This window comes from Temnothorax longispinosus, chromosome 12 (genome assembly GCF_030848805.1).
Source record: "Temnothorax longispinosus isolate EJ_2023e chromosome 12, Tlon_JGU_v1, whole genome shotgun sequence".
Classification (NCBI taxonomy): domain Eukaryota; kingdom Metazoa; phylum Arthropoda; class Insecta; order Hymenoptera; family Formicidae; genus Temnothorax; species Temnothorax longispinosus.
In genome coordinates, this window is record NC_092369.1 from 7,046,105 (window position 1) to 7,071,731 (window position 25,627).

The 25,627-nt window shown below is 42.7% G+C and overlaps 4 protein-coding genes and 1 long non-coding RNA gene across 6 annotated transcripts; 3 read left to right on the forward strand and 2 right to left on the reverse strand.

Moving 5' to 3' along the window:
• Window positions 1-71: 71 nt before the first annotated feature.
• Top3alpha (topoisomerase 3-alpha) lies at window positions 72-4,906 on the forward strand. Its single transcript, XM_071795398.1, has 11 exons — window positions 72-518; window positions 666-1,012; window positions 1,082-1,200; window positions 1,297-1,643; window positions 1,719-2,007; window positions 2,079-2,577; window positions 2,677-3,013; window positions 3,104-3,722; window positions 3,792-4,029; window positions 4,180-4,436; window positions 4,605-4,906. The coding sequence occupies exons 1-11, from the start codon at window positions 303-305 to the stop codon at window positions 4,640-4,642; spliced, it is 3,306 nt and encodes a 1,101-aa protein (XP_071651499.1). The 5' UTR covers window positions 72-302; the 3' UTR covers window positions 4,643-4,906.
• On the reverse strand, window positions 4,489-5,675 carry Cby (beta catenin antagonist chibby). Its single transcript, XM_071795413.1, has 3 exons — window positions 5,290-5,675; window positions 5,089-5,204; window positions 4,489-4,965 (listed from the first exon to the last, which is right to left on the reverse strand). Exons 1-3 carry the CDS (start codon window positions 5,471-5,473, stop codon window positions 4,873-4,875), a joined length of 393 nt encoding a protein of 130 aa, XP_071651514.1. The 5' UTR covers window positions 5,474-5,675; the 3' UTR covers window positions 4,489-4,872.
• Window positions 5,676-5,830: 155 nt separating this feature from the next.
• Window positions 5,831-6,925, forward strand: LOC139823113 (uncharacterized). Of its 2 annotated transcripts, none has more exons than XR_011734694.1 (3): window positions 5,831-5,967; window positions 6,293-6,676; window positions 6,786-6,925. It is a non-coding gene; the product is annotated as an uncharacterized lncRNA (long non-coding RNA). The 2 variants fall into 2 exon arrangements; XR_011734695.1 differs by having other exon boundaries at window positions 6,293-6,607; window positions 6,786-6,919.
• A 378-nt stretch (window positions 6,926-7,303) lies between these two features.
• Ipla2-via (calcium-independent phospholipase A2 VIA) lies at window positions 7,304-11,211 on the forward strand. The gene is made up of 3 exons (XM_071795404.1): window positions 7,304-7,816; window positions 8,057-8,147; window positions 8,378-11,211. The coding sequence occupies exons 1-3, from the start codon at window positions 7,590-7,592 to the stop codon at window positions 10,460-10,462; spliced, it is 2,403 nt and encodes an 800-aa protein (XP_071651505.1). The 5' UTR covers window positions 7,304-7,589; the 3' UTR covers window positions 10,463-11,211.
• A 106-nt stretch (window positions 11,212-11,317) lies between these two features.
• Window positions 11,318-21,180, reverse strand: LOC139823110 (uncharacterized). The gene is made up of 4 exons (XM_071795411.1): window positions 20,064-21,180; window positions 14,224-14,401; window positions 13,335-13,422; window positions 11,318-12,322 (listed from the first exon to the last, which is right to left on the reverse strand). The coding sequence occupies exons 1-4, from the start codon at window positions 20,182-20,184 to the stop codon at window positions 11,621-11,623; spliced, it is 1,089 nt and encodes a 362-aa protein (XP_071651512.1). The 5' UTR covers window positions 20,185-21,180; the 3' UTR covers window positions 11,318-11,620.
• Between the last annotated feature and the right edge of the window lie 4,447 nt (window positions 21,181-25,627).

The following is a 25,627-nucleotide window of genomic DNA, read 5'->3' on the forward strand; positions in this document are numbered from 1 at the left end:
GTGTAATAAGTTATCGCGCATGTCACTGCGCAATTGTTGTCCACCGCGAGCGCGCAAGACGTCGACCGCACATGTGCGAGGTTCGATAAACAAAATTTCGAAGCGAATCGGTCTCGTCGTTGATGGTTAAGATATCGCGATAGATAGAACACAAGTGCTCATTCCGATAACGTGACTTGGATAGATAAATTGCATGTGTTGACACGTCGTTCAATGTTGCGTATATTCAGAAAAGAATTGCTTCGAGTGAGGAACCTAACCTTCGTAGACAGAAAATTGTCAACAATACCTAGCGTCATGTTATGGCCCTCTCTAAATTATACAATATCGCATTGGATTGTACGATATATTACGGTCTGAGGGGCATCAACAATTTGTCCAGCAAGAAGTCTGCGAATTCTTTCTACCCGTTAAGGCGATATTGTTCACAGCGCGTTATGAAGGTCCTCAATGTTGCCGAGAAGCCGAACGCGGCTAAAACTATCGCTGGCTATTTGTCGCACGGTACCAGCAGAAAGGTAAACGATTACACTGTGCATAAAGCGTTTCTCTCTAGTCAGGTAATGTTTGACTATCGTCCACGCACTTCTCATTGTTCAATCATATCTGTTCGCAAACCGAAGGTGCTATAGAAATGTGCTTCTCAACGCTTCTGTTTCTTGCAGAGGGAAGGTTTTTCCGTGTACAACAAGATCTTCGAATTTAATGTACAACTATGGGGTCAAAACTGCCAAATGATGATGACGTCCGTGACCGGCCACTTATTAGGCTACGAATTCACCGGAGCCTATAGCAAGTGGCACAGCTGTCATCCGTTAAGCTTGTTTGATGCCCCGGTATCTAAGCAGTGCTTAGATGAAAATTACGTAAAGATTAAGAGGACCTTAGAGCGAGAAATACGATTCTGTGACACATTGATTATTTGGACAGATTGTGACAGAGAGGGGGAGAACATAGGCTTTGAGATTATTCAAGTCTGCCAAGCAGTCAAGCGTAATATCCGTGTACATAGGTAATTGAAAACCTGTTTCTATGTCCTTTTTATTTGACAAGATTTTTAATGTTTTCCTAAATGTTTCAGAGCAAAATTCTCGGAAATTACGAAACAGTCCGTCGAAAGAGCCCTGCAAACTTTGGGAGAACCAGATAAAGCAATGAGCGATGCCGTAGATGTAAGAAGCGAATTAGATTTACGAATTGGTACTGATTCTATTAAACATCTTATTATGAATCGTAATCTACCTGTAAATATAAATTCCATGCAAATGAATCTTTAATTAACCAACATGTTGACAGGTGCTGCGTTCACGAGATTTCAGACCTTAAGGTTGCAAAAAGTATTCCCCAATACTCTTGGAGATATGCTCATCAGTTACGGAAGCTGCCAGTTTCCAACACTTGGGTTTGTAGTCGAGAGGTTTCTGGCCATCAGTCGGTTCAAATCCGAGCCATACTGGAAGCTAAGAGTGCTCGACGAACGCGAAGATATGTCTGTAGAATTCAGATGGGCCAGGGTAAGATTATTCGAGAAAATGCCTTGCCAGATCTTTCTGGACATGTGCCTGGAACAGCCGGAAGCTACGGTAGAGAAGGTAACGTGCAAACCAAAGAGCAAATGGAGACCGCTACCCCTGGATACTGTTGTAAGTAACTGAGTTATTGTTAGAAGATATTGCGAGATATTCAGCATTCTATTTCATCGAGAATCATCGATTTAGGAATTAGAGAAACAAGGCTCTCGTAAGTTGCGCATAAACGCGAAGGAGACGATGAGAATCGCGGAGAGATTGTACACCCAAGGTCTCATCAGTTACCCACGGACGGAAACAAATATATTCCCGAAGGAATTGAATCTGGCACCTTTGGTAGAGCAACAGGTAAACCATCGGGAATGGGGTGACTTTGCGCGAAATTTACTGGACTCCGGAATAACTCCCAGGCAAGGAAAGAAAAGCGATGAAGCGCATCCTCCTATTCATCCTACAAAATATGCCGACAATTTGCAAGGTCCGTTCCTAGAGTCTGTTCTTATTCATCGTTAAATTGACTGCGTTAATTCAGTCGCGACTTGTCAATAGGAAACGAAGCGAAGGTCTACGAATTTGTGGTTCGACATTTTCTGGCTTGTCTGTCGAAGAACGCGGAGGGCCGGGAAACAACGGTGGAAATCAATATAGCGGGAGAAAGATTCACGGCTAATGGTCTCGAAATCATAGCGAAGAATTATCTTGACGTGTATGTATACGAAAAATGGAACAGCAAGCAAATTCACCCTTATGAGCAGAGACAAGTTTTCCGACCGACCAGCATCGATATGGTGGAAGAGAAGACTTCGGCGCCGAATTTGTTAACCGAGGCCGAGTTGATCGCACTGATGGACAAGCACGGTATCGGTACGGACGCTACTCACGCTGAACATATCGACACCATCAAATCCAGGCAATATGTGGGTTTAACGGACACTCAACATTTCATGCCGGGCAAATTGGGGATTGGTCTGGTCATGGGTTACGACAATATGGGTTTCCAAATGTCCAAGCCGCATTTGCGCGCGGAGTTAGAAAAAGATTTACAGCTGTAAGCAACTCAATGTATCATTAAACAATCTCTTATTCTATACGCTGCAAAGTAATATTTATAAATCTGCTTTTTTATCATATGGTTTTGTTATCATAGGATATGCCAGCGTCAAAAAGACCCGAATGAAGTGTTACAAAATCAAGTTAATAAATATCGCGAAGTATTCAAAGTGGCGATAGAACGTGCTAAACTGATAGACGACTCTTTAGCACACTATCTCGACGAGAGACCTATCCAAGCTGAGCAAGCACTGGTTACTCAAGAGAGTGACGTCGCTGTATTCAAGTGTCCAAAATGCGGCTCTAACATGGTTCTAAGAGAGAGACGACAAGGCAGAGGAAAATATATCAGTTGCATGGGAACGTGCACCAACGTGATCTGGTTCCCAGAAACTGTAGAAGATGTGGAGGTTTTGAACGAAACATGCAATCAGGTAAATATAACATCTTCGCAGTGTTTTACATAAATAGGGGGATTTTCCTTGGTGATTAAGTTGGTTATTATGCACAAATTATATTTTCAGTGTACAGAAAATATACGCAAATTAAAATTCAAATTAGTCAGGACTATGGTATCCTTGTACGGTACCTCTTACACAACTTGTATAGGCTGTGATACCGAATTCAGAGAAATGTCGGACATCAGGGAAGATTGCATTAAACAAACTGGAGAGAGAAGAGCGAATTATACTGGTCACAATAATACGAGGGATACAGGATACAGCTCCATTTCTACCTCAAGTACAGCCCAATCGCGAAGTATTCAACAACAGTCCGTTTCTAGTAATAGAGGAAGTACTGTTCGAAGTAACAACAATGTTGGCTTGATCGGAATTTCTGGCACATCTGAAAGCCGTACACAAAACCAACATTCTAATGTTTCTCAGCTGAATAGATCAAATAGGCCGAATACCGATAGAAGTACAACGTCGAACAATAGAGAAAACCATAATTCTTGGGGAATTAATTCGGGTGATTTCAATAGTTCGTTGAACAGATCAAATCCATATGCGGCCAGAGATACTCCCAACACGAATCGTATAACCAATACGTGGGGTAACATTGACAATAGTTCTGAGATTATGTGTCAATGTCACGAGCTTGCGATCCAGTTAACAGTTAGAAAAGAGGGACCAAATAAAGGTACGTTTAAAAATATAAATCTTTGTGATTTGTCGCATAAGTCGCTTTGGATAACATTTGTAATTCCAGGACGTTTATTTTACAAATGCGCTAAACCGCAAGGTAGAGGTTGCAATTTTTTCTTGTGGGCAACCCCGAACCCCGAACCTGAAGATAACGCAGCGAACGAGCATTCAAGTTGGGTATCTAATCTGAACAGAAACAATGATGGTGCTGGCAACGTCTCTCGCGTTGGCACTTCTAATAACGATTGGGGAAGCTCATCCACGAACGATGTTATATGCCAGTGTGATCAGCCCGCTCGAAAGTGAGTAAATTCTTCGATCGGAGAGAACGATAAACTTTCTCAGCTAAATTCAATGTCAATGATTAATGAATCGAAGTCTTAGTTAAATATCGCCGGTTAACAGCTATGTCTGTAATGTATGTAAAAATATTTTCTTTCGTGTTTCTTTAGGCTGACGGTTCATAAGGACGGCCCCAATAAAGGACGGCAGTTTTACGGATGTCCCAAAGGTATGAACTCCACCTGTAAGTTCTTCAAGTGGGCAGACGAGGATGACGCCGGTAGTCACGAGAACACGGACTGGAGCAATTCCACTGCGAGAGGAAGAGGGAATACAGCACGAAGCAGAATGCCTCAAAAAGGCGGTGCCCCCAAAAGGCCTAGACTTACCGGGGGCAAGAGAAAGTGCGGAAATTGCGGAATAGAAGGTAAAAACTTCTCTTTTTTTTTGTTATATTCTCTCTTCCTCTATCTCTACTATTTTCTTCCACTTTACAAAAAAATAGTAACATTTTTATTGTTCTCAGTTATATCTATTATCTATCACATTGTACATATCATATATTTTTTTTACATTTTCCACTGTTTTTTCACAGGTCATACGAGGAACAAATGTCCATCAAGTGGGAACTGACAAGTGAATTTTTACAGTATTGTAAATAATGTACAGTTTGTAATGATTAAAGTTGTAAAAAGCTTAAGTAGAACTGAATAGTGTCAAATACGACTTTTATCTGTAAAATTCAACTTCTGCCTCATTGAAGTGAAAACTTTCATAAGTTTTAAGATGTTTAAAGGTAGTTCGATAAAGTTGTTTTATAGTTACTGTGTATGTCCTCAACGCAATTAACAATATTTAATATATTAAACGACAACGCGTTTGTTGTGAGAAAAATTATTTTTCAGTCTCTCTAATTCTTCTTTCTGCGAGTGAGCGTCGGCGGTTGTTTGCGTTAACTATAAAACAGTAAACAAATTAATATAACACATGATACTTATCATTACGTGTCTCTATTATGGTTCTGCTATAATATTGATAAACTTACTACTTTTGAAAGATGCAACATAAAAGAAAATTACCATGTCTAAAAGTACGTCAAACTTTAGCTTTAACAGGTTGTTCTCTTCCTCCAGTCGTCTCACTTCCTTTTTCAACTTCTCGTTCTCTTTGAAAGTACCTCCCGCTTTACCAGATTCTAGAACAGAGTTGGCCTCTTTTTTTCATATATTTAGGAAAGAGAGTGTAAAGGTCTCGGCACGGTAAATTGAACGTTATTCTACCTGGAATCCACAGGCCAGCCTCAAAGACAGCTTCCTGATCTCCAAGGTGAAGACGTATAGGTCCTACTTCAGGCCCAAGCTCCTTCTCTATTCGTTTAGGGCTTAAATTTTTATTTGCAAGGAAAACTGATGCCTTCCTAGTCGGCGTCTTCTTGGGGGAAAACTTGTTGAAGAACAAAGGCATCGCGTCACGCTCTCGTATAAATCAAATGACACCAAGTGGCTTTTAAGCCTGACATTGACAAACAGGAAGTTTAATGAGAAAGGATAATTAAAACTTTGAACACAGTTAATCACTGTCTTATATTTCACGACATCTTAAACTGATATTCTTTTTTATATCAATCTTAACCTAATTAAGGTTTTTTCTTAGCTGAATCAAACTGAATGAAACGGAAAACTCGTCGTGTTTGTCCTGCCGTTACCCAGGCAACCTTTTTGAACTTAATTGGAGCAGAGGAGGGGACGATCGATTATCTTCTATGTTTGATTCTAAAATTGTTCTAAAATTCGATTAAATTTATGTCAGTATTTTTTTTTCAAAAAAAAACATGAATAAATATATAAATTAAAACGTGCATTTTATAAGAGCGTTTCTCCAGCTGTTAATAACAGTGATGCCGTTCTGACGAATAGCAGAATGAGGACGTGTGGGAATACACATACAAAGAGAATATGGTATGTATGCATATGAGCAGCATATTATAAAAACGAATATTTTGATAATTAAAAATAAAATTATTAATAATTCCCGCGCGTATAAACAATATATTGATTTTCGGAAAGTTACATTCAATAAATATAACATTTTTTTTAGTAGGTTTTTAGGCATTTTCTTATTTGTTTATGGTAAGAAAACCTGAAAAAGAACATTACTTAAAAAGAGCAAAAATAAAAAAATATAATATTTCACATGATGAGAATACGAAAAGTTGTTCGAACCAGAAAATCTTTTAAATATCTTTGCCCAATTGTTTGAGACTGATAATAAAATTTGTCATAGGAATGAACGAGCTTTATAGCGTTGATACCACGCAGAGGAATGATGACAAAATATAGGCTCCATCCATTAAGTGCTTGTTAGAACATACAGCTGAAAGTAATCGACGTCGACATAGGACAGACATTAGGTTCGAATCAAGTCGGTGAACTTTTCTGGAAATCAACGTATATTATGACAGGATACTATAATAATCCTCAAGCTATTAAGGATGGTTATAGCCTTTCGGTCTTCTTTTTGTGAGCAATCCTGGTTCCTGCATGGTTTAACTGAAATCGAGAACGTGCTCCAGACTCAGCTGTCCGCGAAGTTATCGTGGTGGGTATACGTAATGATATCGTAGATGAATGTCCGTTCGCTTTTGTGTCGAAAGTTTCTGGCACAGAGGTTCGTAATTAATTTCCGAGAAAGTACCATAATCGTCAATTAATACTCTCTTAAACAATAAATTGTTAAAAAGATTTAGAATTTCTGATCATTTAAAATTGTATTAAAGGTGACAGTGGAGGAACTGATAAAATTAGCAGATAATTTAGAGGATTTTTTACAAGCATCTTCGTGGAGTTTCAATTACTGAACGAATTCCTGGACTTCTGCACCCGGACACTGGCAAGATTGCGAGGAAACAAGTCAGAGAAATGGCAAAACATTTTGTCCGATAAATGGCCCAACATCCGATTATATGCTTGCCGAATATATGAAATAATTAATATTAAGTTGTGAAAATGTAAATAAGCGAATCGTAGCTGTATCAAAATATACACGATGTTACACCCGAAAAGCACGATATATTGATTGTTTATTAAAAATATAATTTTACATATTTTTGCGATATTATATAATGAGCTCAATTATTGTGCCTCTCATCCTTCTCTCTGATTATATTAAAAGTCTATAGTTTACGACGTTTACGTCACGTGCCTCTACTTCTAGGGACAATAATTCTGGCATTACCGGCTGGCAGCTACTGACAGCTGACAGCCCTTTGTTGTACTTGGCGTTCTCGCTGCGCGAGGTCTCTCGGATCGTCTTGGTCGACCTTGGTTCGCCTGTCATTACTAGTCATTACACTCATTACTGTCGTGTGTCGGTTCATCTCGATCGGATGGGATAATCTCGCATAAACGTGTTACGTCGGGCGAACGGGACGAGGCAAAGTGCGAGATACGAACGTGCTGTCATGTCGCATTTTTGCGACGCGATGAGTAACGGGAAGTTGTATAACATCTCATCGCGGTAGGGATACTCGCGTTTTTCGTTCCCGTTCACTCACCCGGTTGTCAGCTGCGACGATAACACCATGGCTTGGCTAGGCACGATCGCGAACAACGTGCTGCGGAACATCGTCTTCACGGACACGCCGCCGAACGTGGTTCTAGAGGTCCGGCCGGACCAGTACAGCAATCGGCACATACACTCCCGCGAGGACGGCATCGTTCTCTACGGGCCCGGCGGTAAGAAAAATCAGGAAAAATACGAGATCGTCCTGCACAGGCCGTGCACGGAGACCCTGCATGAAGCGTACAGGTACGTCTTGTTATTTTGGCGTAAAAAAAACAATATTATGATTATAAATATTATTTATTTTACAAGTTATTTGTAATGTATAATAATTAATTGTAATCGTTTTCTTGAAAGCAGCTGTTGGATTCCTGCAACTTTATATTTAACTTTCTATTGTCCATATATCTTTTGTGTTCTATTTCCTATCTTTATTGATCTTTCGAGACTTGGATGTTTGCTTGACTTTTAAATGTTTCATTTCAGTCTGTTTCGATCTGAAACTCTACAAGGTGCGGAGGAACGATTTTCAATATATAAAGACAAAGTTCCTGTGCTTGTGCAGATAGTGCGTGAGGTAACGTTTCTTTATTTTACATCTTATATACATATATGTTTAGATAAAGTGTAGTGATTAAGTATACTTTAAAGAAATTCCGTTCTCATATTACACATCTCTTTATATCTTTTATGCATAATTTAAAAAAGATTTTGAGACAATCATCATTATTTTATAATTAATATATAATTTGCATTAATTTATAATGGATAATATTTATAATTGATCTTATCTTCTTTTCCTTCAAGATGTGCAGTGTTGGAAAAATTCAAAAACTCTGCGACACTCTCACACAACACCCAACGTGGACTTTAGCACATCTAGCCGCGTACTTTGCCCTCCACGATGCGTTCACGCATGTGATCGTCAACAGCCAACTCAACAGTGGCGATTCGGAGACCGGTATCTCGCCCCTGCAAGTCGCCATACAGACACACAACCTGCGCACCGTCGAGATGCTGATAGCGGCGAAGAGTTCGCTGGAGCATCTGGATTACAATGCGAATACCGTCTATCATTACGCGGCTACGTCTACTAAGGAGATCATTCTTGCTCTGGGTCCTGGTCTTCCAAACAGTTTAAATAGTCGTAACAGCAACGGTCACACCCCTTTGCATGTCGCGTGCCTGAACGACAAGCCTGACTGCGTGAGAGCGCTCCTGTTAATCGGCGCCGACGTAAACATACCCGCTTCCGAGGGTCAGCCCTCCAGTCCCGGCTACGTCGGCGATTACCTGCAGCAGAATAAACCGAACGTGCTTCACCCGGAGGATATGAAGTTCGGTGGCACGCCGTTGCATTGGTCGCGTAGTCGCGAGGTGATCACGGCGCTGATCGACACCAACTGCGATATCGACGCGCCCAACTTCAACGGGCGTACCGCGCTACACGTGATGGTGATGCGCAAACGGCTGCCTTGCGTGGTCGCTCTGCTGAGCCACATGGCATCCGTCAACATCGTCGACAACGACGGCAACACACCGCTGCACCTTGCGGTTGAGGCAGAGACACCGGCCATCGTGCAGGCGCTCATCGGTTTCGGCTCCGACATTGACGCGCAGAACTGGAAGGCGGAAACACCTAGACACAAAGCGAACGTGGACACCACCGATGGCAACAAGATAATCTACATGTTGCATGCGGTGGGCGCGCAGAGGTGCCCGTCAGAAATGGTGGGTTGTCATCTCGGCTGCAAGCACGGCGAGAACTATACTGGTATTGCGCCAGAGGAACCACCACATTATATACCACGCACGATTCTCGACCAGATGCTTCACGTTTCCGGCATGGAGAAGATGGCCGAGACCGGAAACCGTAAGCGAATCAAGGGCGGTAGGCTACTTTGTCTCGATGGCGGCGGTATTCGAGGACTAGTGCTTATACAGACGCTGCTGGAGATCGAATCGGTGCTGCGCAAACCCGTGATGCATTGCTTCGACTGGATCGCCGGCACGTCCACCGGCGGTATCCTGGGACTCGGTCTCGCCGCTGGTAAGTCTCTACGGGAATGTCAGGCACTCTACTTTCGTATTAAGGAGAACGCCTTCGTGGGTTCGCGGCCTTACAACAGCGAAGGTCTGGAGAAGGAGTTGAAGGAATGCCTTGGCGCTGATACCGTCATGGCCGACATCCAAATACCAAAGATAATGATCACGGGCGTGCTCGCCGATCGTAAGCCCGTGGATCTTCATCTATTCCGCAACTACGAGGCGCCCAGCGCGATCCTGAAGTTGCCGGAGAGCTCGATGTTCAAACCGACATTGTCGTCGCGGGAGCAGTTGCTTTGGAAAGCGGCGAGAGCGACCGGTGCGGCGCCGTCGTACTTCCGAGCGTTCGGCCGTTTTCTGGATGGCGGTCTGATCGCTAATAATCCCACCCTGGACGCCATGACGGAGATCCATGAATACAATCTGGCTCTAAAGGCTACTAATCGCGAGAAGGAGGTGATACCACTGTCGTTGGTGGTCTCCCTCGGCACAGGAACCATACCGACCACGTATGCCCTGAATGAGATCGACGTTTTCCGACCGGACAGTCTCTGGGACACCGCCAAACTCGCGTTCGGTATCTCAGCGCTTGGCACGCTGCTGGTCGATCAGGCAACAGCCAGCGACGGCCGTGTAGTCGATCGCGCTCGCACCTGGTGCTCCATGATCGGTGTACCGTACTATAGATTCAGTCCGCATCTATCGACGGAAGTCGCCATGGACGAGAAGAGCGATGAGATATTGGTGAACATGATCTGGACCGCGAAGGCGTTCATGCACGCGAATCGAGATGTGGTGCAGGAACTGGCAACCATAATCGGGCGCGACTCCAGTTTGGAGGACTAAGAAGAAGGACTTTAAGGGGATGTCGTCGAAGAGAAAAGTACCTGGTTGCAGAATCACGTCGCACGCACATACATTCACGCTTGGTATAATTATATCGATGATTTACCGCTGGCTCGGTTAACGATTATGTAATTAGCCTAGCAATTATCTCGTTACGTAGCGTGTATTATAGTTACTGCTTCACCGCTACTTGCCGCCGATGTCTCGACAAATGTGATATTAGATTGCCTTTTTTCCTCCGCTCACGTTATAGACAGCGTGATTTGCGAGATGTTCACATGTGCTCGTACATATCTTTTTTTTTCTCTCATAATTCTAACTCAGTGGAGATTACATTTTTCTCCTAGTCACTGGAAATCTCGTGGAATGGTACACATAAGTTAGTATACATATTTTTTATATAATTTATAAATCTGTTTGTAAGTTCTGTGTTTAAAACGGTTTATATCGTTCCTATTTTTCGGCAAATAGTCTCGAAGAATATGAATGTCGCACATTGAGTCGTAACTCAAGAATACTTAAGTAATAGATCTGTTTTATTTGTATTGTAAACAAATTTAATGACAGTTAAAAGGTTACCTATTCTCAAACCTATTGTATGTTGACTCGTAATATTTATTCAAACATAGGTAAATAGCTAAATGGCACGCGCGTAGCGCGCGCCTGTAATGTCTAATAAATTAAAAAAAAAGGTTACGAAGCAATCGAATAATATGTCTCGCTTTGTAGAATAAAGTTAAGTAACTGAATTTAATGTCATTAAGTACAACACCGCTATTGTCTTAAGTACTTTACAGAGTTTTATTAAACGCCCGATATATATTCGATTGAATTAAATCTCGATGGGTCGTTAATAGCGTACTATCGTCTACGCTCAAAGTTTATCAAGCACACACATACATACACATACACGCACACGCCGCTGCGTTACATCAAGACTCAAACACGACTCGCAATCAGAGGGAGAGGATAACGCAGTCTTGGTTTCATTCATCAGAAATATTGTCTCGACTAATTTATCCATAGTAAATAGTTTCCTATCCGACGGGCAATAGTTTACGATTGTATTTTACTCGATGTTATGCCGCGCAGTCTCATTCGGCCTTGTGAAAATCTCCAAGAATTGTTTCGTATCGCCTCCCATCTTCAGCTCGCGGTCTATCGAGGTCCCATGTAGTACGGCGGTTGCGCCATGGACGCCGATATGTAGGGGTAAAAGGAGGGATGCGACGACACAGTCTGCGGCTGGTAATCATTCTCTTCACCGTGCACAGCGTATCCCTCTGTGGTAGGGTAGTATTGTCCATGTACACAAGCGTAGGGCGCTTTAGCGGCAGCGGCCGCGCCGCTGCTCATTTCCGCGGAGTACTTGAGACCGTCCGGATACCCCTTGGCGTCCGGGTATTTGGGCAGATCGTAGGGCTTGGTCTGCAGATCCGGATACTTGGTCGCCGTCGACTCGTGGTGGTGATGATACTTGGTACCGGTCATCTCGTGGTGGTACTTGGTGCCGGCCATCTCATGGTGGTACTTGGCGACCTCGTGGCACTTCGCCTCGGCGTAGCTTCTGGCTGTCGTTTCGTACGTCGGCTTGGTAGGATGATCGACGGCGGAATACTTCGCGACCGTCTCGTTGACCCAGACCGGTCGGGCCAGGTCATAGGCGCTGGACTTGGGTTCGTGGTAGGTCGTCGGTCGTTCGTACGCCTTCACGCCGGTGTCCGGATACAAGCGGGCGTAGGTGCAGTCCGAGGAGCCGGCCGAGGAGTCGAGGGAGGTCCCCGGCGACGGAAGCCCGCCTCTGTGCACGATGATGCCCATCTGATCGTCCGACTTCGGCTTCCTGCGACGAGGTTGATACTACGAACAGTATCACATCGTGTTTAAATTAGTCTCAAGACGCTCTATTGGAACCGTATTACATTACGAGAAATACAAAATCTTTTAAATTCTTTTTTTTTGCGCTATACGATGAAATTTTTTGTGTTTGATGTAATCCGATATGATTGCAGTGAGTTTAACTCTGAGTTTAACTTTGAAAAGAATATATGGATATGTGTCTTTTTACTTAATCCCCAATGAATTATAACGTTGTAATTTCGTGCCTGCATACAAAATAGACACAAAAATTACATATAAGAAATTTATTTAAGAAAATTTTATAAGTTGTTTTATATGTCTGTTTAATGTTTTGTTCTACATGTCTGTCTATTTTTTCTTTTACTCTATTCATTTTGCGTTATAATGCCAGATTTTTAATTTCACATAGATATTATTTCAACAACCTTGCCTTTTGCTCGTACATGTTTATCTTTCATGTACATTATATTTATATAGCTTGTTATTAACAAACTTTGTGCATGATAAAAATATTATTATTTCTATGAAGATAAACTTAAGAAATCTACGAAATCGGGTTTTTAAAACGCGATCGTACAATCGAATTAAATTAGTGTGAATACATTAAACAGATGATTGTTCTTTCTTTTTCCAACAAAGCTGAACCCGGTAAAAGCTCCGTCGCGTCTCGTCCTCGCCGTTCCACTTTCTCGCCTCGCAGTGGAGCGGCGACACGGATGGCTTCATCGCAGTGAATTCATTTCCCCTTCTCGTAAATCATCGCCGACGCGGTGGGATTCCAATCGCTCGGGCGATCGGGCCTCGATTAACCACTCGAGCGCTCGAAGATGAATGCGCGCTGCACGCGTTAATTCGTTCCGCCATCCCGCGCGAATCGGGCCGCTCGATCGCGAATCCGCGCAATTTCGTAACGCGCGAGATACATTCCCCCGTATTAGCCCTAATGATATGCGCGATTCCGTTGTGGCCGCGTGTCATCCGTCATCCGTCAGTTAATTCGGCGGTCGATTACCTTGTAGTGCGGATGCTGCTTCTTGTGTGCGTTCCTCAGTCTCTCGGCTTCCTCGATGAACGGCTGCTTCTCGCCGTCGCTCAGAATCCTGCAGCAGACACATCTCGCAATCTCTAGTATCGCCACTGAACGCGATGAGCACTCAAAAATATTGAATTTTACTGGGATAGATACTAAATTGATTTGATATAAAAAAATAGGGTGTTGAGATATATTTTTTCGTCTTCTATTTTTATTCTCGTGATGCTTCATTAACTTCAAGTAATAATCTGCTTTACACGCGGATTATATATTTTTCTTTGGTATCTGCATGTTATCCCGATTTTATACAGAACGATTATAAAGTCTATATGCAGTTTTGAATTTTCATAACTTTTGTTTTTTAATTAAATTAATATGTAAAAGATATTGGAATTACAATTTAGTGAAGTATGTATTAAGATTTGCTTAGGAAAGTTTTTCTAACGGATGGATTGAAAGAGAGGTGGATCAATCTCGTGACCACAGCGTTACCAAATTTGCCGATCGGATTTATTTCTGGAAACATGCTATAAGACTATTGTTTATTCAACAAAATCTCGCTCTTTAGATGATTCGCGGACTAAGATAATGATTTGAAGTGTTACTGTAAATCTACTGCAAAACGTATTTGTAGAATTTCAGAATCGTATCTCGGTTTTTGTTTTACGTAAAGAGGGATGACCAAGAATAAATGCTGTACATAAAACTGAAGTAAAGTCTTTCCCTTGTTACAGATTAATTTTATAGAGTGGAAGCTACGAAAATTTGAAACTACGTAAAGACTGTATAATCACTCTGTGTAAAATGCGCGAAACGACTGGTTTTTTTCTCTGACGTTTCTGCCTATGTCTAGTCGAAGCTGGATTACCTCCACAATTTTCCCAGCGTCTTCGACAGCTCAGCATTGTGTAATTGCGGATACTGGTCGGCCAATCTTCGCCTTGCCGCCTGCGCCCACACCATGAAGGCGTTCATCGGGCGCTTCACGTGGGCGCTTCTTCTCCCGCTGGCGCGCGAAGTTACCGGAAGTAGCGTCCAATCGTATCCTGCAAATATACATGGGACTTATTCATATATGGCTTAATCCAGATACATGTATAGTCTTCGAGATCTCGGGAAGAAACAAATCACAAGACTCTGGCGCATCATCACACGCGTCAGAGAAAAACTCGCTCTTTATCTAATTCGATAAATCTATATATAACTTCAGCATAAGCTTCAATGGATACCTTCGAATTTTAGAAGTATCTTCAGTAGTATTGAATTTCAGATAATTATTGGAAATTTTTAATCAATAGAGAAGTACTCAATTTTGTCTCTTAGCCGTTTTTTCCATTGCTTCATTTAACATCTGTATTCAAATTAATTAAATAATTAAAACAACTGCTTATCCTGGTATTATGTTCTATTTAACTGTAAGACCGACAAACATGAAAGGTATGTTATAAACGACACGTGATAACAGGAATTTTCTGGTTCGTATCTTGCCGTCTTCGTGGGCACCGGAAGTAGTCCTGTCTGCGGAATCGGATTGTAAAGGAATACGAGATAAAACTACACCTGTATCCTCGCGGCTCGTGCGGCCGATTCGACCGACATTTGTTAGCGCCGTTGGTCTCTCTCTCTCCCCCCTTCTACCGTCTCCTCTTTATTTAACTTCTTTACGAAGAACGCGATAGGACTTTTACGACCTGAAAATCATACGAAGAGATAGAAAGAGAGAGAAAGAGAGAGACATTGGGTAGGATGTTCCCTCTCTCTTTCTCTCTCTGTTTCTATCGCTCTCCCGTTACTCCTCCGCATTAAGAAACTAATTATTATTACTACTAGGCAGTCATTTCCTCTCAAACGCAAATAACTCACTGGAATCTCGGGTCGTGTAGGTCATTGAGATTCGGTTTTTTCAGTGAAGAAAAAGTCTATCTTTTCTTCGGGAGATGATCATAACATCAGCCAATCCGAACGCGTGAGGAAAATTAAAAAATAAAAACATAGCTTATAAATACCAATTTTGTGAATGCTGAGTACTTTTTTCCAATTAGAATTGAATATTTTAATTTGAGCCAGAATAAGAAAAACATTTAACTTTTAAAGTTATAAAATGAGATAATTTCTTATTTTGTATATTTACGTATCTCATGTCATATCTTACATTTAAAAAATTCAGTTGAATTATAGACTGTAGGCGTAACGCGTCAGTGGATATGGTAACATCAAAGTTTATCACGAAGTAGCCTTATTTATGTGGTCGAGACGTTAAGTGACGTAAGTGCTCCGGATTACCAAAAATTCCGCGCATCGCTTTTAATAAGGATTCAGCTCCGGATGTGGATTCCTACATTTCACTTCGTGGGAAAAAAGAACTCCGGGCAAGCCCGAGGTCGTAAAACCTTGTCTCCCTTCGAACAAATGTATACCGACTTATGTAAATCTGTCCTGCGCTCTCTCTCACCGCGGTCTCCTAAATCTTAATTCCCCGGCCCGAAAGAGCACGGTCTGGTCCAAATTGGAGGAGGCAGACCCCGAAGGAATGAGGAAGAGCTCGAGATGCAAGGCGGTAATTAGGCCGATTCGGAAATTGCGTAATATCCCCGTGTGTGCAAGATTGATGAAATTGACTTTAGCAAGTAATTAAACTCTCGTCTTACAACATATCCTTTTCTTCGCACGATTGAAAATCACTTTAGAGGAATATTCAGACTAGGAGCCGTCTCGTTTAACTACTCGCTTGTTATTTTGTATAAATAATGTGGCAAAGGTTCAAGAATATTCTGCTTAGTCGCGGAATGAGTGTGTATAACATTCATTAATTTCTCAATATCTTTTATTATTTTTCACAAGATTGATACGATTATATATCTTGAAAGAGATGAAGAAAGAAAAGCATTACACGTGTTAAGACAGATGTTAAGACGTGTTAAAAATATGGAGTTGAGAAGATAACAAATTAACAAATTTAAATATCAATTTAGCTGCATTGAGGCCGAATCGAATTTCTTATTTCTAATTGTTTGTATTTCTAATCGTCATTGAGCACTTAGGGAGCGAGTCAACGAGGGTGAATGGGGAAAGAGGGATGGGTGAGACCCACGGGAAAGATGGTGCACGTGACGAAGCGTCAACTCGGGGTTTGGGAAGCTGGTGGGAGCTAATTACCGTGGGTCCACGGTCCACTGGCGCGGCACTTGTGTCGGCGCCTTTCAGCATCCGGGGGAGGTCCTTCGTCGACGCCTGCGCCGATAGCCGCGGCCGAAATACAAATTTTACACGGAAACGCGGAAGGGCTTTGCGAAGAACGCGACGGGAATAGAGGAAATTTCGCGCGAACCGGGTCGATTAGGCGTGCAGAAGGCATCGGTCCTTAGGAGGGACGGCTCCTCTTTTGAGGCCCAACAGTACCGACAATGTAGGTGAACCCCTCAATCGCTGGAGCCTTACGTAGAACGACAAAAAGAAGCGTTTCTGCACCTCTGTCTTTTTAATAATTGTATATAGAAGAAAAGGAAGACTCGTCTCTCGCGAGTAGAGTTGAATTAGAAAACAACATTGTTACGTTCGTCTGAAATAAAGCGGGGATTAAGCGGCACAATGAGGCTTTATCTCGAGGCGACGTTGACATATCGTTATCAGTGAATTAATCGATCTCTGGCATCGAGCATAGTCGGTGATCAAGCGGATAAATCTCAAATCGCGGAATTGAGAGATCCGTTTGCCAGATCGTCAGATACCTAATTTTAGGCTCTTTTCCTCCCTCCCCCGTTTCAATTTGGCTAATTACGGGCGACTCGGGGCAACGGGCTAATTAACGACTCGGTGAATCGGCGGATCGGCGGAGTGACCGAGAACTCGCACGTTTTTTTCAGGATCGTGAATGGCTTTTGAGCTGCGAGAGATCAGGACCGTAGTTAGCGCGCCCGTGCTACAATAGGCGGGTTGTGCGGCCTGGTGAATGAACCGGTGTGCTCGGCCATCAATGGCGACCTGTCGTCGACTCTTGCTACATTAACTCCTTTACAAATCCGCCTGTTACAAATCCTCCCGCCTTTAACGAGGCCCTCTTAAACGCTTCGACACCTCGTCCCGTCGATGTTTGACATCGCCACGTAGCTCGTCGCCACGTGCCCGACGATCCTCGGCTCGCGCCGCACCGTCCAACTTCGCGATGCAAGGAGAATTTAGCGCGGTACCAACGTGGTACCAATGCTGATCGGCGAAATGAGGCATCCGAAATCGAATGAGACGAGATAATCGAAATTTAAATCAAGCCGGATAAGACGATTAGAGCCTAATGTGTTAATCCTGGTGATCGGCACTGTCTAAAACTTTTGTAAAAATATTATAATTACAGGTTACCCTCGAATAATTGTATTTGAACTGCACAGTAAAAAATTATAATAACCCTATTTTTTAACTGTCTTTTCAATAAGCCCTTGGAACTAAATGCCCAATTTTATGTATATAGGTTATAGATTTGGAGTCTTGAACTGCACGGTTTTCAATAGTACGGAACGTGATCTCCAAAATTGAATTCCAAGTCTCAAATAACATGGTTTTTAATAACATGTTATTCGAGAATTACCTTGTACATCTTATATGTTTACAATTTTGTCATAGCTACATAACAAATTTAAAATCACATTTAAAGTAAAAATCTGACCGGCGCTATCGATGTTTTTTAAAAAAACGCTTGTATACAAAATTATCATCCGATATAAAATTTTGACATAGCTTTATACGTAAAGTAAGAATGCGCTATCCATCAACGCGCTGTCCATGAGAGGATACAGTCTCATTTAATTTCAGTCATATTATAAAATATTTTAACGTTATGATAATGAAAATTTTACACGTGGGTAAGATACGCGAGATTGCTAATAAGCAGACAACATGATAAATGAGATAATTCGCGTAATTTCATAACGCGAAATTCTAGTATCTATCCGAGACTCATCCGTGCTTCGTATGCATGGCTTCGAGTAATATCAAGGGACACCTGTATTTTTGTCGAGTGGATACTTTGTAACGAAATGCGCATCGCTTAGCACCGGTGGATCAAATATTTACTCGTGGTGCAGACGCGGGCTTGTCCCTTCCTCGAGCTATATGATAAACTATTTGGATTATACATTCCGGCGTGCGTTCGACGTTCACGAGCGTCTCGCGCGTGCCGTCGGTTTTTCAACTTCAACCATCAACGGATTCAAGTATCCGTCACTCTGCTGTCGTTTCTGGCACTATATCTAATCTAACTAAACACATCTCAGATTTGATCTTAAAACGGCAGCGCGTTATGATTCGCGGTATCCTTCGCCGAGTGGATCGGTTATCGTCGAAACGCACTCTCTAGAATCTCCTCAGAGATTCCTCCTAGGAATATATCTGTTTAATGAAGAGTATGCGGGTGAATCTGTAAAGATTCGACGAGAGATACTAACATAGTCGCATCTATCTCGCATCTAGACCCCGCTAGAACAGCCAGCCGCAGATTCGAGAAAAGAGCGACGCGCCCGCGGCGTTTCCTCCTAATCCGCTACATCGACCAGACCCCATTAATCCTCGTAATTATTCGCGTCGCGATTGTCCAACGTCTCGTGGACAGAATTAGTCCCCGGCAGAGATATCATCCCCAGGCGATTTCCACCTGTCCGTCCTGTCCGAGTGCCGCGGTGGCGACGATCGTGCCCGCATCTCTTCTGGCGAAACCTCGTCGTCGCGGAGACGACCAAGTCTCGACGCGCGCCGTAAATCACGGTGCCCTGCGCGCCCCTCCCGCGACGGTGATCTTTCAGATTTAATTCGGTACTAACATAATTAGCGGCGGTGGCAGGCGCGTATACGCCTCGTCTCGCTCTGCTCGCAGCACCTGCCGTGCCAGCGAAGTTTCCCCTCTCGGAGAAATATATAGCCGAGGAGGATAGTTCGCGAAGAGAGGACGATAGCTAATATTTCTCCGCCTCGTCCGACTCCGCTCTGCCGCCGCCGTTACCGCCGCGCTCTTTCTCCCCCTTGTCGGGCACCACCCCTGCTTTCCGCTTTCTACTCTCGCGAATATCGCCCGGATAAATCGGCGAGCGGCCAAATGGAGAAGAGAGCGATGCGGCCGACGACGCGGGCTTTCAGCGCCAATTACCAGTTTGCCTTCCCTCCCTAAATGACTCGATAAAGACTGCAACGACTGGGCGAAAAAGAACGAGGCGGCGAATGGACGCGCGCGTTTCGCGTGCTATTTCGGATGACTGATATTTTTTCGTCTGCCAATTTCGATCTGCAGTTTGTTTCGTCGACGCCATTCGATATCGCGTCCAAGCGTCGCAAACGTAGATTATTTTTCATATTTTGTTAATGTTTTATGATTTTTTATAAACTTCTCTCTTCGAGAAAACGTGCCTAAAAGCTCGTAATAAAAAAAAATCGTAAATAATTATATCTGAACCAGATTACGTAAACTAATAGTCAATTTTTCGTCAAGTGTCCGTTCAAAACGCGATGCTTTGTGGTATTTATTCTTTGTTTATTACTAAAATTTTTCCTTATGTGTAATTGACTGGAACTCTCCTCAAAATAATGTAAACATCATTGTGATTTAATTTCCTCTCTCTATTTTTCAAGAATATTGCTCATTATGTGAAACTCTCCCTATAACACTCATTACATTTTTTTAGACAGATTTATGTTGTACGATTATACGCCAATTACAAAATTGCATACCTTGCAGTAGCTTGCCCACAGCATCGTCCAAGGAATTATTGTTGCCATGTTCGTTGCTGGAAGAGCCGGCTTTACCCTCCGACAATGACGACAAGCCGTTGTTATTATGATGGGCTTCCATTTTTAATTAAACGCAAAAGACACTCTCACTGACGGCAGCCAATGTGCCCACGATCACCAAAAACTATATCTCTCATAGATGACAAAGATTCGCGAGTTCAAGAACGCATTCTCGAAAACGTTAAAAATATCACTCAAATATAATCATCGGCAAATTAAATGGCAAATTTCGACGGGACGTAAAATGCATCTCGTGGATATCGGTCGCAGATAAGCGAGATTCTCGGTAAGAAATCTCCGGCGCAGGAAGAGGAGAGGCTCGATAATTAATCGAGGGTTATCAGAGCGCGATTTATCGGGTCGGGTAGGTCGCCGAATCTTCTTTATGGCTACTTAGTCGACCCCGCGCGACCTTATCCGCATCGAATATATATTTTCTTTATCCCGATTGATTAAACCGATTCCCGCGAACTCGTAGATCACTCAGAGATTCACTTCGTTATCGGCTCCAAGAAACATTAGACGGAAATCGTTGCGACGGAACGCGACGCGACGCGACGCGTTGAGAGGAGAGGAGAGACGCACTCTATTCGGGAATCACCCGAGCTGTAGCTGCTCTCCTCGACTTATCTTTCGTCAATGGATCCTTTCTCGGAGGATTCTGCGTCCTTCTCGCATTCGATGCGAGACGGCTCAAGAGTCGTAGGGCACGCTACTTCGAGGGGGTGCCACATCGTGCGGGAGAAGATTCGTCCTGGTCGACCTCGAGATCATCGAGTCGCGTCATAGTTAAAATCCACGGCGTCTCTCTTTATCGGTACCTGGTCGCTTCTCTTTCTCTCTTTATCGGTTTATCGAGGACGGGAGATTGCGTGAACTGAGACGCCGTGTCGTCCCTTATCCGATCTCTGGCTCGCGACATCGAATGGATGTGACCCGAGATCGGGAGAGACGCGACGGCGCGGCGGTACTGGCGAATCAGGTAAACTCCGATGGCCGACTGATCGGCCGAGAGGAGAGACGCGACGACGGACCCGATGGATTCAGGGAGGCGAAGGAAGCCGTCTGCACGGCTCACAGCCGCACAGGTTGGTCCACGGATTGGAAGAGGCCGAGGCCGAGGCGAGACGAGACGAGCGCACGTCTGGCACACGCACCGAAACCGTCGGGCGGATGGCAGACCGCGGAGGCGGTTCCGTGGACCACCTACCTCTGGTGGGGGGAGACACGTAGGATCTTCCTCCTTTCTCTTCTTCACCGTCCTTCGTCCTCCTCTCTTTCTCTTCGTCGTCGGTTCCTCGTGCCCGCGTCGGCCTCTCGGCATATCCTGCGCGGTGCAATCCTGCACCACCGCCGTTTCTGCATCGCAATTCCTCGTAATTCCCGACGCTCCTTTCTCCGTGGAAAACTGCGTGAAATCTGAGAGTCCTATGGAATCACGAAGCCGCGCCTCGTCATCGAGTGGTTGTCCCTTTTTTTCTATCTTATCCTGAATACGCAGAAAAGCTAGTACCGCTTTTAGCGAGAATATTAGCAGAAAGATTGAATATATTAATGGTAAGTAGATTATTTAGTTGAGACAAATTTGATTTTTTTAAACACGAATATCAATAATTTTTAAATTATAAATGAGTGAAAAGAATTCCCGATTTATACTTCAGAGTACTATACTTCAAAGAGGGATAGGAAATTATTTCCTGAAATATTCGAAGGAGGGTTTAGAAAAAATTTTATTTTGGACCTTATTTATAAATTTTTGTCAAAGGAAAGAGAGAAAGAAATATATTATGCTACTTACAAGAATGTTTCTTGGACTTTTTGTGTTGTATTGTATTGTATTGCAGTAATGCGGAATCTAAAGATCCGCAGATAATACGCATCCGGCTTACGATACCCACTTTGCAATTTGTTCGCGACGAAGCGTCGACTAATTACCGTCCGTTTGTTGTCGCGAACGTGTAGATCGTATGTGAAAAGGTCGCTGGGAAGTGGACCGCTAGTTTACTGATCGTACGCGAATAAATGATTAATGATAAGGGCCCGAGAGAAGGAGTTTTCACGCGCACATTGAGCGTGACCATCACGTAGCGACTGGCAATCTTTAACTTGTATTATCTATGTATTTGAGAAAAATCTTGCATTGCACCGTCGCGACTGTGTTCTCACCAAAAACGACCTAAGGAAAAGTCAAAATAATGTCAATTTGACATTACATTGACAAAAAAAATGACGTAAATTGGGTCAATATGACCAAATATATTCTGTTCTCCTTGGGGAAGGAATTTTCTATTTCGCCCTAAGTTATATTCACCTTGATACATTTTCTTTCGGTGCGTCCTGCATGTAAATGCGCGAGAATAACATCGCGTCGACACGGAATGCGAAAAAAGTGCGTACGACAAAATAGAGCAGCGGTGATGTTCAGAAGAGCGAGAGAAGGGAGGGCAGAAAAGAGCAGCGAGTTCTCGAAGCGGTTCCCTCCTCTCCGTTCGACGGTCCCGAAAGGCGAGCCTAATTATACAACGAATTTAATGAATGAGTGAGCTAGCAAATACAGTGGCTCATACAAACCATGGGTGTATATAAACCACGGTCAATGCCGTGTGGCGGCTTTTGTGGTGAGATCAAAGAGAGCATCTCTTGCTCTCGCACTTTGCGCGGGATTAACTCGCGCTACCACCGGCGCGTGAACGCACGCGAGTGCGCGACCCCGGGCTCCCTCGCGGATTAAAGATTACGACATTCCTGTCCGGGTGCTCCACTCCAGAAAGCATAGATAGCGTCGTCTCAATCTGTTCCGATCTTTCGTAATTGTGCACAAATATAAATGACCTATGTTGAAACGCAAGCTGGACCGACACGACGAAACTAACACATTTAGAATTTCTGATAAGGATTAAAAGATAACCTGGTAATTTATTTGTAAATCGACATCTCGGTCTTAAAGTCTTTTCAAATTTGCCGAGGTATTTGGAAAATAAAAAATGTAAATTTTTCTTCTACATTTCTGTGCTCGACTTAGCTGATTAACAGCCTATTGCAATTGCAATAAAACTAAAAATGATAACAACATAATAATTTATCCCATATTGGTAGATGAATAAAATACAAAAATGTGATTTATAAATATAAATTATATAATAAATAAATAATAATATAAATATAATTATTATATAGAAATAGAATAATATAGATATAATTATATATAAATGTATATATAACAATTAATATAATTATATAATAAAAAATCAAGTAAAGTTTCCAATAACTTTTTTACAATTCTCATAGTCGTTATTTCCATATCTTAATTGAAATAGAATTAATTATAAAATTAATCTGAAATGGAACTAGCGTGGCGATTAGCACTTTTCATCAATTTGTGCGCTCGTTCCGCGAGATACTCGTTCGTCCGCACATCCTTCAAATGTCTGCCCGGGCGCGCGCTTGTATTGTGCCCCGGTCGCGGTGCACCGGCAATGCAAATTTAGCCCGACGGGAACAATAATATTGATTTCACGAAGTCGGAATTTTGCTCTTGCCGAGATAAACATCCCGACGCGCACGTGGCGTCAATATGGGCCTTTCCCCGGTATACGTAAGCGAGAATTCGTTTCTCTCTTTCTCTTTGTCTCTCTCAGAGCCGCTCCTGAGGCACAGCCCCGGCGTTTCCATCCGGGGAAACATTCGCACCAGCTTCGCATCCGTGTCTCTTTATTTCGAGGCGATTATTACATCCTCTTTGAATATCCAAAGCTACGTTTAACATTTGAATAAACAGTAGGTAGTATAAAATTAAAAAGAATATGTCTTTCTCTCTTTTTCTTTAAACAGCACAGCAATAAAAAGAATTTAATATAGAGGAAGAGAAAATTTAGTGATTTAATCAATTAGAATTAGAAGACATAATTCAAAGATATATCTTTCAAAAGAAAATCATATAAAAGAATTATAAATTCATACAAAAGGGGTATAAAAGCAAAACTTGAACTCTCTGGATTTTCCAAAAAATGATAAAGTAAAAAAGTTTATTATGGATTTAAATAAATTGCTTCGATTTTCCTTTATCTCAAATATTTTGAAAGATGTTAAGTATTAATTTAAATAATTTTTGTTATATGTGTTTATCTGGGAATAATGGACAATAAAAAAATATCTATCCCTTAACTGGCTATCGAAAAAGATTTAATATGACTTTCACTTTCGTGCTCTCGAAATGTGCATTCGTACCTTTTAATCTCGATAAGTATTAATTATATATCGTTATTAATCACGGATGTAACAGAACCGGGAACGAGATAAGGGGGAGAGATCACCGTTGGAAAGCCCGGCGGTGGATCGAGGGATACGTATCGAATACGCAAGGCGACTCTCCCTCGTCGCCGCGATAAAATAATAATTCCAGCAATTCCTGGGGGTCGGGACGGCGTGCCGTCGGGCACTTGAAAGGATCCCATGGGGCGGGGGACGGGGCGAGGGGGAGGGGGGGTGGGTCGGTAGAGCCGGGTACCCGACACATGTAGCCCCCCGGGTGGCGAGCACCGGCGACTCGCGCACGGACCCCCAACGGAGACACGAGCCTCGAGACATTCTGCGCCGTCATCATCGCGTCCCGGCAACGTCATTGCGTAGTACATGAGGCCGATAGCTACACGTGTACGGGTGTACGCGTGTCGGCAAACACGCGCGGCAAATGTGCGCGACGTCGACCCGATTTTTCGCGGATCGCGGTTAAATCATTTTCGCAAGAACGGCATAAGTTAATCTCACTCGGGAATCGATCCGCGGAGGAATGATAATTAAAAGAGCTGCCTTTGATTTCAGCGAATTAATTAAAGGATCTTGGTGGAATTTAACAACTGAAGAATATCCAACGCAGATTTTCCTTTAAGTTTGAAGAAGTAATTCTTAAAATTGAGAGAAAAAATTAAACTTTGATTAATCTTCTCGAATTCTTGGAAGACAATTAGATTACTGTTGCATACTTATAATTTATTTGAAGCCAGATTATTAATTTCAGCGGGGATTTAATTTTTCCTTTTTTACGCGGATAAATTCACTTTTTGACTTTATGGGGAATATAAAGATATAGCGTATTATAGGTTTCGTTGTAAGGAAACGGCGAACCAGTCGTCGACTATTCTGATTTGGAATGCGTTCTGTATGTTTAGAACGCGTTTTCAGTTTTCATCAGTGGCACAAATATGCATATTATGATAAGTATGATGACTTACAATTAGATAATCTTTCTGACATGTAATCGCTGGGACTGTATTACTCTACTTATGAAATAAAATAAGTAAAATGAAAATCTTCTCTTTTTGTTTACGAAAACTGACCGCATCTAGGAACGCAGCTTCGTTCTTCTTATCCGCAAATCTTTCTCGTCGTACTCGCGACGCTTAATTTTCATTGTGAAACTCAGTCGATTCCTATTGCTTTCTAATTAATTCGCTCGGAGTTCTCGGACTGACGCTTACGAAATCGTTAATTACAACCGACTTGAT